The sequence below is a fragment of the Plectropomus leopardus genome, chromosome 12 (assembly GCF_026936395.1).
Source record: "Plectropomus leopardus strain MGB_pleo_1.0 chromosome 12, ASM2693639v1, whole genome shotgun sequence".
NCBI lineage: Eukaryota > Metazoa > Chordata > Actinopteri > Perciformes > Serranidae > Plectropomus > Plectropomus leopardus.
Genome location: NC_142187.1, coordinates 34280856 through 34293259, shown reverse-complemented (window position 1 = coordinate 34293259; position 12404 = coordinate 34280856). Strand labels below are relative to the sequence as shown.

General features: G+C 38.7%; 1 protein-coding gene across 1 annotated transcript in view; it reads left to right on the top strand.

The window, feature by feature from the left end:
• The window catches only part of myo10 (myosin X), a 161579-nt gene that overhangs the window by 55609 nt on the left and 93566 nt on the right, over positions 1 to 12404 (top strand). Inside the window, exon 3 of the mRNA XM_088085923.1 lies at positions 2328 to 2486. Coding sequence (XP_087942049.1) covers positions 2328 to 2486 — 159 coding nt within the window. The remainder of the gene's footprint in view (positions 1 to 2327; positions 2487 to 12404) is intronic.

The window sequence follows — 12404 nt, the reverse complement described above, 5'->3', positions numbered from 1 at the left end:
GAAATTTTGCACTTTTCACTCCACTGCATTTGTCACATTTGTAATGTAGTAATGTAGAGATCCAGATCTGAGTCCCAAGTGGACCTGACAACAATAAACGACTACAGTCGATGGCAGATAGACAGATACAAACCAGCATACAAGACGCAACATAAATAAGAATCTGATTTTATTCAGCGAGACAAAAGCACAGTAAACAGCAGCTGCTGTGTTCAGGGAATCTGAGAAACACACGACATGTTTCAGCTCAAAGACACAATCACTGTTTGACCTTTAGATTAAGAAGATTTAAAATTTGATTTTCTTTCTTTCTGTTTTTTCGAGTTTTTCTTTATTTCTACATTTTCTCCTTTTTTTCCCCTCTCAGTTCCTTACTTCATCCCTTCTGTTCTTACGTCTTTGCGTCTGCTTTCTCTACCTCTGCACCAGCTGGGGGACATTATGTTTTTTTTTTGGGTTATTCGTCCAACTGTACGTCCCATTCTTATGAAGAAGGCCCTCGTGGAATTTGTTTAAATTTGGCACAAACATCCACTTTGACTGAAGGATGAATTGATATAGGTTTGGTTGTCAGAGGTCAAGGTGACCGTGGCCTTGCTTCTGTCTCATTCTAAAGAATATGATATCTTAAGAAGGCCTTGAGGGAATTTTATTCAAATTGGACAAACGTCCACAAATTCGGTGTTTAAAGGTCACTCCAGTTAATTATGTCTCATTCTCATAAACTCGATATCTCAAGAAGGCTGCAAAGGCGTTTCCTTAAATTTGGCACAAACGCACACTTGGACTCAAGAATGATTAGAATTTGGTGGTTAAAAGTCAAAGATCAATGTGACCTTGAAAAAACATGTTTTTTGGCATAAGAATTAATGCAGAAATTATGAAATTGAATTATCAATATGAATATATTAATTATCAAATTGTCATACATATATCTAATAGGATATAATGAGGAAGTTCTGACATTTATCCAAAAGGTCAAAGGTCAACATGGATGACACACAGACATAAATGTAAACTGTAAGAAAAACTTGCAATTCTAGTTTCCTTCATGTTACTTATTTTTCTCCTCTGTACTTGATTTCCTTCTTTAAATGACCTAAAAGCATGCAAATCCCCCAAACTGAAGAGGAGATATTTCACTCCAATCCTCTTTAGATCTGCATATTTACTTTGGACACTGCAGAGCATTTAACTGCTGATGCGTGGTTTCTGTAGTCAAGATTTACTGCTCGTTTTATTTAGCAAGTACAAGATTTTAGTTCCTCTTCCAGCACTGACTGCAGCTTTATTTCACCTCCTCCTGGCTTCACTCTGGTTTACATGTCAAGCAGTGACTTATTATGACCCTTTTTTAATAATATTTCTTCCTAGTATTCGGCAAACATTCCTGGAATAAATGTGTGAAGAGAGTCTCTAACCTGCAGGCTTTCTTCAAAACTTTACGCTCCTGCAGTAACATGAGACAGACTCTGTCAGTCAGGATGTTCTGTGCTGTAAATCACACGGTTAAACTGTCGGAGCAGTCAGTCAGACGGAGGAGCTGTCAGCATCTGCAGGTCAAGTGCCTGACTTTATGATTCCTGTCAGAGTTTCACCCCCAAGCTGTATATCACGCCGTCTTCCTCCGAGGAAGAGCGTTGCAGGATGAAAAAAACACCTGAACTTATGCTCAATATTAGGATCAATTTGCAAAAAAAGGAGCTGCTTCTTATCATTTTGAATCCAAAATATTTGGAAATGTTGAGATTACAAAAAAAGCACAGAAAGTGGCTGTTTGTCTTAATGCTCCAGGTTCTTTTCCCGGCTGTTTTCTATCATCCACCATTATTACTGCAACAGTTGAATGTTTGCAATGTAATCTTTCCTCATAGTTCATCTCCGATAAGAGAATTGGTGAAAAAACTGGGCGAAATCCATTCTGGTAGTTTACTAAGTTGAATTTTAGGGAAGATAAGTTGCTTCATTTCTTCTCTCGGAGCTTCTGCAGGTTTGAGTTCGACCAGCTGAACAGTTTCAGTATGAAAAGTCAGACCGGCACCGCCACTGATTTCCAGATTTGAATCGATTTCTGATTAGGTTGGATATTTCAGTTAGCAGACTGAAATATCACTTTTCTCCATGTTTTCATGTGTATGGTTGTTGAACAGGTGTATTAATCACGTACTGGCTTCTTCCCATGTGGTGGTTTTATTGCTCTTTAAGGAAACGAGTGCAGTTAACTCCTTCGCCTCTCTGACTCCGCTGTGGCCTGTTAGCGAATGTTAGAGAGTGTATTTTAATGCATGCTTCAAATTTTGATGTGTTTCCATGTTTTTCTGATCCAGGTTTACACCTACAAGCAGAATGCGCTCACCCGGCAGAAGGTGCAGCCGATGCACCACAGCAGCATCAGAGGGGTGGAGGACATGGCGACGCTCGAGGACCTCCATGATGGCGCCATCATGCACAACCTCTTCCTGCGCTACCAGCAGAGACACATCTACGTAAGTTTCTAAGCTAAGCTGCACCCCAAAGACGTTTGCACTGATGTTTTTCACTGTTGAGATATATCTGGACAAACTCAGCCATCAGAGATGATTTTTAACACTGGAGACTTTTCACTGCTGCTGTTTTTGACATTTTGGCCTCACACTTTTCCCAAAATGTTTTTTTTTTAGTCTGGTTGAGCCTGGAAAGCACTCAATGACCAAACATGCAATTTGATTTTTGGAAAGAAAAAAGATCATGAAGCAGAAGTTGCTTTTACAACATCGTGTAATGGGAGTTCAGATCATTTTATTCATTCATATATTTAATTTTTTTTTTTTTGAATATCTTATGTATTGTGGGAGTAAGAAAAAAAAACAAAAAAATATATAATGTAATGGGAAAATGAGAACAGAATTAGACAACAAACAAATCAAATAATACACATTAAAATTAAAGTAACAAGTTTCAAAATATAAATAAAAAGTAAGAGTAAAAATTTTACAAAATGAAAGAAAAAGAAAAAAGGAATATACTTGATGACCTTTATTCACAGTTCGACACAAATATTGTATCAGCTTCCTAAGGCAGCAGGTGCAGTTAAAGCCTAAAACAGAAGCATCTGCAAAACTTGCCAGTGAAGATGAGGTGATATGAAGTGTATCAGTAAAAATGTGAGTTTGAGTTTTACACTGCTGTCCACTTAGATATTCCCATTTTATTTAAACTTAAGATGCAGAAAAAAGATAAACAAGAGTAAATGGAGAAAAATACAGAAAACCAGGGAAAAAAAAATTGATCGAATTAAATTTCATAACCTTGATTTAATGTCAAATGTCATGCAGATAAATAATTCTGATAAGTATGTTGTTGCTTCTGGATCTGATTTTGCAAACCCAGAGAATAAAAAGATATTTTAACATCATAACCCCAAAACAAACTGTTCTGTATCTGCAGAATCAGCGCTCCGGCTGACAGCTCAGGGTACGCTGCCTTCTTTAAAAACAAATTCCCCGAGAGCGGCTGAAGTTACTCAATCGTTACATAACAGATAACCGTCTAGACGCGGGCAGATAAGAGGAGGCGATTCGCTCAGATGATGTTGGGAAACAGGGATGCGAAAGGAGACTTGAGCGATCCGTGCACAGTGATGATCCCTGTGGATCTCCTGTCAAAACCAGTTTGGCTCTCTGTCTGTGATTTATTACAGTGGAAGGTTAGTTTGAGGTTCTCTGCTGTGAAACTCACGTGTGAACTTGATTGAAAGGTATGTGTGACTGTGAACGGCGCACAGGAGACACGCTCAGACACAGCAGGTTATCCACAACAAAAACATGAACCCGTCAGACTGCTTTTTGACTTTCAGAGATTGCAGCATGAATGCAACATAGATCAAAGTGACATTTTTTTCGTAGCTTTGGCACAGAAAAAACAAATTTTCTTTTATAAAAAAATGTAGAAAAATATATCATTTTAAAGGGACAGTTCACCCCAAAATCAAAATGACATATTTTTTCATCAGTCTAGATAGTTTTGATGTGAGTTGCCACGTTTTGGAGATGTTGTTTGTGGATATGTCTGCTTTTTCTTTAATATAGTGGAACAAGATGGCACTCGGCTTTTGGTGCTCAAAGCACCAAATAAAGAAATAAATTAAATAAAATAAAGTTAACTAAAATCAAATAAAATCTCTTGCATTAAATCGTGACCTGGTTTCTCAGGATAATCATGTAGGAACTGTCTTCTTTTTACTGAACTAAATCTGATAACTGAACCTAAATTGATAAATTTAACTGTTTTTCCAAATCTAGTCAATAAACTTTTAATTACAACAGTCATAAAGTATTCTGTTTTTACTAATATTTAACATCAAAATTCATAATTATTCTGGAAAGAAAGAAAAAGTGTTTAACCTTTTGAAACCTGGATCGACATCAGTTTTTCTGTGCTGCATTCAGACACCTTTCACAAGCATTTCAAACTTTTTGATCTGAAGAAACTAGTTTGATTTCTGTCAAAAAAGGGAAAAGGGCACAACTTTGCAAGAAAGTATCCTGCAAATTGCAAGATATTAGCGAAATGTGACAAGAAAATTTGCTTAAAACAAGAGACAAAATTCCAAGAAAATGATCAAAAAACTAAGGATAAAAGTGCAGACAATTCTAATTATTATAACTTTAAAATTATTTTACGATTTTTTTTGTTTTAACGTTTTGCATTTTTTTCAGGCCATTTCCTTGTTTCATTTAATTTCCCCCTTTTTTAACATTGATATCTTTTCTTTTTTCAGTAATTTGCGGGTAATTTCTTCCTTCGCTGCTCAGTTCTTCTTTCCATGTTTTTGAAAGAATCTAAGCTCAGTTTTACTCAGGTTTCAACAGGTTTAGAGTAAATAAGGTGCTGAAGTGCATTTTTTAAAAAGTATTGCAACAGCTTGTTCATCCAAAAAAAAAAAAAAAACATCCCTGGACACCCCACCCCCTCCCGAATATGATCATAACAATGATAAGCCTCATAAATGGATTATTCATGTCTGTGTAACCACGTCCAACATTTCTGGGGTGAACTGTCTCTGTACGTTCTTTCTATACACAGTTGTGTTTAAGTTTTAAGGCCTGGCGAAGGTTTTTACTTAAAAAACATGTTTCTCTAATGATCCTTTTTTCTCTTAACTCTTATTAAAACAACAAATTCTCTGTCCATATAAAAAGAAATAACATTTCAGTCTGTTGCATCAGATCTGTATTTTCAGCCTTTGTGGTTCAGCCATGAAGGTCGCCAACAGTCATTTCAGATGCTTCTATTCTTTGCAACATGGTACATTCATTTCTCTTAGCATGAGCAAAAAACAAAAAGTCTTAGCCGCTTTTTAAGTTTTTTATTCCAAAGAAAAAGATCATTAAACAGTATTCCAAAAATAGAGCTCCTTATATAACCTCACATCTAAGAGTTAATAGTTTTGCTTGGATCGTTTTGTGCAGGTGTTTCCAAAGAATGCTTATTTTGAAAGAGTTGCCTCTAATTCCTCCACATTAACAGAGTATTTCTGCAGACGGCTGCATTTTGAAGTGTTTCCAGGTGTGTAAAGGAACACAGGTACATAGACACAGGTATTAAAACACAGTTTTGTTCTGTTCTCGGGAAGCAAATCAGAGAAAACAGCTCAAAAATGTGAATAAACTTTCACCGTTCCACCGTGTTTTCAGGAGGTTTAAAGTATTGTTGGAGGACAGCTTGTGTCTGTTGTTTCCACGGCTACAGTGTTGACCAGGTGATGAAAAGCTCAGGTGATAAAAAAAACAAACAAGTTGAGAGATTTGGTTGTTGAAAATGAACGGTGCTGAACGGAGCTCCTTGTTTGGCGGCCAAGAACAACAAGGTCGCCAAGTGAGAGGGATTAGAGTTTGAGTCTGTTTGGTTTGATGCTGGTTTTAGAAGCTGGTGTTCCAGCGGTGGCCTCGCTGGGAGTTTGGCGGGAGCTAACGGGTCCTGGCTCGGCTCTGATGGCGTCCGTGTCGTCCAAGCTGCGAGACCGGACGGAGCTTTGGAGAGAAAGCCGCAGTCAATCTAAAAATGCTGATCATCTCTGTCAGTTTGGTCACATTTCTCCACATTTTTGGCCTTTGTTGCATTTACTTTTGGGACTTTTTAAGTGTCTCTTTCTGCAAGCTGAAACATGTTTTTGAAGATTTTTATCTGTTTTATAACTCAAAGGGGAAATTTGCATCTTTGGCGCAGTATCAAAGGTGTGATTGGCTTGGGATGCACATCCTTTTTTTGTGATTTTCTTTGTGAATAACATGGAAATATACAGCACAAAACAAGTGTGTGTGTGTGTGTGTGTGCGCGTGTGTGTGTGTGTGTGTACATCCGTACATCCATCCATCCAGCCCATTTTCATGAATGCAATAACTCATGGAGTCCTTGAGGGGATTTCCTCAAATTTGGCAGAAGTGTCCACTTTTACTCAACAATGAACTGATTCGATTACGAGATTCACCGAGATTTCATCTGTCTCATTCTTGTGAATGTAATATCGTAACAAAATCTTGAGGGAATTTATTCAAATGTGTAACAAACATTAGCCTGGACTCAAAAATGAACTCTTTAGAATTTGGTGGTTGACGGTCAAAAGGTCAAGGTCACAAAACATGTAATAATTCTAGTTTTTGTGTTCATTTTTCGTCTCGTAAATAACGAACCCGAGCACTGAACAAGAAGTGGCCCAAAATCGAAATCTATCAACCATCTTTTTCATTTCATTTTCCACTTTTTTTTCACTAAAACAAACTTGCAGCACCACGTTAAACAGACACAGACCTCATTTCTGCATATGTGTCCTGCATGTGTGAAGCCTTTCGGTCTCTAGAAGGAGCCGCTTAAAGTCTGATAAATTGCCTCAAATGATTTAAAAACGATTATTTTGTCAGCATTTAACCGCTGCAGCTCCTCTGGGGTTTTGGTACAGTGCAGACGGATATTTCGAATTGCATTCGCCAAAGAAGCAAAACGAATTCTCCAAACTGGAGAAGAAGATATGTCGTTTGTCCATCTTTTCTGAAATGGCTCTGTCTGTGTCTGTCTCTGCCTTCTAAAACCCTTAAAACTCACTTATGATATGACAACACTATAGTTCAGGTTTAATTAAGCAAAACTATGACTTTCTCAGGTTTTTTTGTCTGGGGGTATAACAACTGAAATAAAAGTGTCGGCAGCAGTAAAAGTGAGTACTAATGTGAGAATGGTGCTTTCATATTCTGAGAAATTTATTCCACACTGTCCTGCTTTACACAGCCAGCTAATTAGCAAACAAAGCAGCTCTGTTCCTGCTGACCCCAGACTGAGTCTGAAAGTCTTCTGTGCGGGGCAGAAAACAAAGCAACACGCAGGACAAACGGCATTGTTGTCTCGCTTTGTATTTTGGGCTAATGAACAAACCTGACCCAGCACTTTCTCCGAAACAAGGCGGCGACAAAGGCAGCCTTGTGCTTTCTGCACACATTAACCACAGTAACCTTTGACAAATGCCGTCTCGTTACTTTAATCACATGTGAATGCTCCCGTATGGTCGAAATTATCCAATCAATTCATCACAGCTGCCCAATCTCCACTCTGACAGGGCGCTTTTTTTTTTCATTTTTGGGCCAGAAGCTCCAAAAGAGGGAAAATTAGAGGAGAGTTTTGGTGAAGTGGGCGGCGGTAAAGCGAAGGGAAGGGCTATGAGTCTCTGACAACAGTCTCCGATACAACAATGGGTTAAATAATATTTCAATCACTGGTTCAGGCCATCGCAGGTAATTTACAAATAAATACATAAACACATATACAAAAAAAAGATTTTGCTTCTGGTTCACAAAAACACTCTGATGTCAAAGCTTTGAACAAAAATGATTCTCAGCATGTTTATTAACTAACTATGGTACATAAAATGTAGCTATAAGTGGACATTTAAAGGTTATTTAAATTTAAACAACAATTACAAACAGAGCTGTAATGTAGTGTAAACTTTGTGCCTTACAACGCACAATAATTGTACATATATTCTGATTATTTTTTTGGTTTAAAATAATTAAAACACACCTGAAATATGCTAATTTTAATAACTTCACTGGACGGTTTATTTTGGAGATCTCTGCAGTAAAATTGGGCTCCCAGTGAAAGCACTTTTAGTTTCAGCATGTTGTTACGTGCAGTCATTACCACTAGATACCATTAAATCCCCCTAAATCTTACACACTGAACTTTTACTTGACTGAGTTTAGTTTTTCATGGAGAGTCAATTTAAAGACCCAAACTACAGACACCTTTTAAATCAATTATTTGATACCACGTCCAGTAACTGGTCGTGAACCATCGGATGCTTCCAGTGTCTGGATTTTGTCTCTTTCCTGCTCACTGTCGTCTTTGTCCTCGTTGAAAAAAGTGTCCTCTATGTTCCTGTCTGATATCTGTCCGGACGTCTGGACAAAAACGTTGACAGCTGTCACCTTCCAGAAAACGTTTTTGTTTTTGGAAACACAGTGCCCTCGATGGCATTAGAAAGGTTTGTTTGCATTACTGAGGTTTGTTTGGTAATGCAGATCATACTCAGGCCTCAGCGTCATCTGCGTGTTATAAGACGGTGTGTGTGGGAGGAAATATGAAGAGTTTATGTCACAGTCACAGGAACTATGTGGGAGAAGCGCAGGTAAAGTTCTCGACTCCCTCAAACACTTCTTATGTTCCCAGAAAAGTCCCTGCGGGGGAAAAAGGGCAGAGAAAGGTGAGGTGACGGGCTAATGCATGAAATCAAATGCATCAGAGCGAGGGGCCCCAGTGTCATAACCTGTCAGGGGGCCCCGAAAATTCCTGAAAGCACCCCTGCAGACTTCAGAGAGAATTAAATGAGGAGAATTAATGAGTTTAACCAACATCCACCAAACGGCTCTGTCCTCTGTCTCTCTTTTCAGCTTTTATATTTGTGTCTTTAAGAGATTTATTCTCAGGGCAACACTGAACCTGTGTGTACTTTTTTAACTCCTTAGCTGTGAGCTTTTCTAACGTTTGGTGATGAAAGAAATTGTAGCTTGTTTTACAGTTATAAGAGTTTTTAATAGGACCTTAATGTGTTGGTTTCAAGGGTGTTGTGTCTGGTCTGTCTTATATGTAACATTTTCTTCATTATTAAGGCGGTTAGTTGAGTTGTACTTGGTACTTTAAAGCAGCTAAAAGTCTAAAGATTGAATATCAGATAAGACATAAATAGATGTTTTTATTTTGTGGTAAAAAAAAACAAACTGTAAAACTGTAGATTTGGGTAGCCTCAGAACTACTGTAGTTTAGCATTAGCTCTCCATAGTTGAACATTGAATTTAGCCTGTAAGTATGTGTGTGTGTGCATGCGTGCATGTGCGCTTGTGTTGTGTGTGTGTGTGTGTGTGTGTGTGTGTGTGTGTGTGTGTGTGTGTGTGTGTGTGTGTGTGTGTGTGTGTGTGTGTGTGTGTGCTTCAGTGGAATCTGCAGAGGAGACGAGTGAGGCCACCAGTCGACAGCACAGCTGGTTGCAATCACAGCAGCTAAAGACTGTATACACACACACACACACACACACACACACACACACACACACACACACACACACACACACACACACAGGAATCTCTGAGTTGTTCTGTACCCTGATACTGTCCCTCTCTCATACAAACACACTGACATTCACTTTCTCTCATTTTTCTATCACACGCTGTTCTTTTTTTTTGTCTGCCCCCCCATTAATAATTTGCTCTTAACTCCCCCTCGCCCTTACACACACACACACACACACACACACACACACACACACACACACACACACACACACACACACACACACACACACACAGGTCTCTCAAATCAAGAACTTTTCTTTCGTACCCAGAAACCTTTTGTGTCTCATATTTAATATTTGTATATATAAAATACTGTATATATATTTTATGACTTATGACTGATCGCAGGAAGTTCCTCTACTGGATATTTTGTCTCAATTTTCAGCTCCGAGGCTGCGTTCAGTCTCACTTCAGAGTTACACGAAAAGCTCCTCGCTCAGTACGTTTACGTGATGTTAGAAAAAGTCGAATTATTTTGGTAAAATACGTGTAAACATATCAGTCCGACTGAAATCGTACTGTCAGATTTCTCAAACTCTGTAGAAAATGTGTTTGGAGGTCGATTCACTCCTTCATGTATCGATCCAACCAGACCTGAACTGGCCGAGGCGCTCTGCCCGGAGGTTGAATAATATAAATTTGAAAAAAAAAACAAAACAAAAGAAGGGAAGACACCAAACAAAGGTATCACCATGGTGAGTGCTAGAGAGAACCACACGTTTTTGGACAGACGAGACTTCATGTCGCGTCAGCTGAAGGAGTTAAACAGTTTTTGGGTCTGTGATGTAGTAGATCAAGTGGACCACCAGGACTCCGAACACGTTTCATGTGTCGAGCCACCTCCGGTACCTGAGACGCGTTTGTTTCCACGATTGCCCCAAATAAACAAAGTCTTATGAGTGCTGCCGGTATCTCTCTTTTCTGATTTTCGCCTCTACCGTGCACCTTTTTTATGCGGTCAGACATATTTTTGCAGTCGTGTGCACTGCTGTTTTTTTCTACTTTACAACCAGAAGAAGGTCCAGTAGAAATTTGCTAAAATGGAGCCAAACTCCACCTATCGCGGCGGAGTCGGACAAACTTCCGTCAGTGAACCAGTTCTCCCCTCGTGCTTTTACACCGACAGCAGTCAGTTAAACTGCAACCATAACTTAAATTCCAGCTCTCATCGGCCGGCTCGGTGAGTTCGGAGCTGGAACAGTCTCGTGACTCGCTGGGTTTATTTTGATAAGTCGCCGTGTCTGCTGGCGGCTCACTGACAGACTGAAACAGCCAGCTGCCGCTCCACTTTCGCAAACTCTCAGCTCGTAACGGAGAGGTGGAGAGGCCTGGAATATAGAAAACCCATTTACAGTTACTAAACCGTGTCTGTGAATGAGTAACCTGCCATCGCCTCGTCTGATCATTTGCTTTTGTTAAAATAGCCTCGAGCAAAGCGGCTGACGGCTGAACTGTGGGTTTACAGGCAGATGATGATGAAAGGTTGGTGTCCTAAAATCCTGCGTCGGGTTTTGCCCCAAAATAATGTCCTAATATTTGAAAATAAATCCAGATTATGCACTGTTTTCTGCAGGCAGCCATTAACTTTTTGAAACCTGAGGAAATTAGAGGAAGAAGGCAATGAGCAAAAAAGAAAAAGAAAAAAAATGAATGACACAAAAATGAGCAAGAAATGTGTTAAAAACACAACAAAATTCATTGAAAATTAGTTAAAAAAAAAAAAAAAATTAAAGAAAAAAAGATTTTAAAATAGTAATGGCCCAAAAATTATAGAGAAGGAAATGTGGAAAAAGCACAAAAAATAGCTTGAAAATTATTCTTTAAAAATGAAATAAAGTTTAAAGAAAAGAAAAGATAAAAAAAAAAGTTAAGACCCAATAAGGAAACAACCTGCAAAAGTACAGAAAAATTTAAATAATTTTATAACGTAATTATTAGAGTTATAAATATGGTTTTCCCTTGCTTTTGCTTTGTCCCTAGACATCGCATATTAGAAATATTTTCTAAATTTACTATCTTGCAATGTGTGAAGCATTTATTACTTAGCTGCTCATTGCCTTTTTGCCATAGTTTTGAAAAACATCACTTTGCTCGTTTTGTTCAGGGTTCAAAGATTTAAATTTTTGTGAAAAACGTCTGAGGTTAGTTCCAGGATTCAAAGGGTTAAAGTCACGTCCTGCATGATATAGTTTCATTTCAGAAGACATTCAGATAGATTTCATGCCATTTTTCCCACAGTAGATATATATTTGGTCTATCTGTGTGCTCAAACACAAACAACACACTTACACACACTTACAGACCACACACACACACACACACACACACACACACACACACACACACACTGAAACACAACCCCACCGTGCTGCTTATTTAAAGCAGAGTGTGCGTGTGCATGTGTGGAAGATACATTTACATTTTCAGCCGAAGCTGCCGTCCAGCTCCGAGTCCTGATTACTATCAGATGTGGAAATTTCAGCCAACGGAGCTTCGCGCTTCGCCAGCAGCTCTGCTGATGTCATTTCCTTTTAGCCGCTCTGTGCTTACGTCACTTCCTGTGAGGCCAGATTTAGACCACAGGTGGAAACTGTTCCTTTGGTTTGATTTAGATCCTTTTTTTTGGGAAATGTGTTTGAAACACAACATGAGCTGAGACGACTGCAGTAGTGGAGTGAGAGGTGGTTTTTGCAGTGATTTGCAGCATTTTTAGCATTTTTTTGGTTTAATAATTTCGGTCAGTTTTGGCAGAGATTATCCGCCCGTCTGTTATTTCTTAAATTATCTCGCTAACAGAAAAAAAACAGA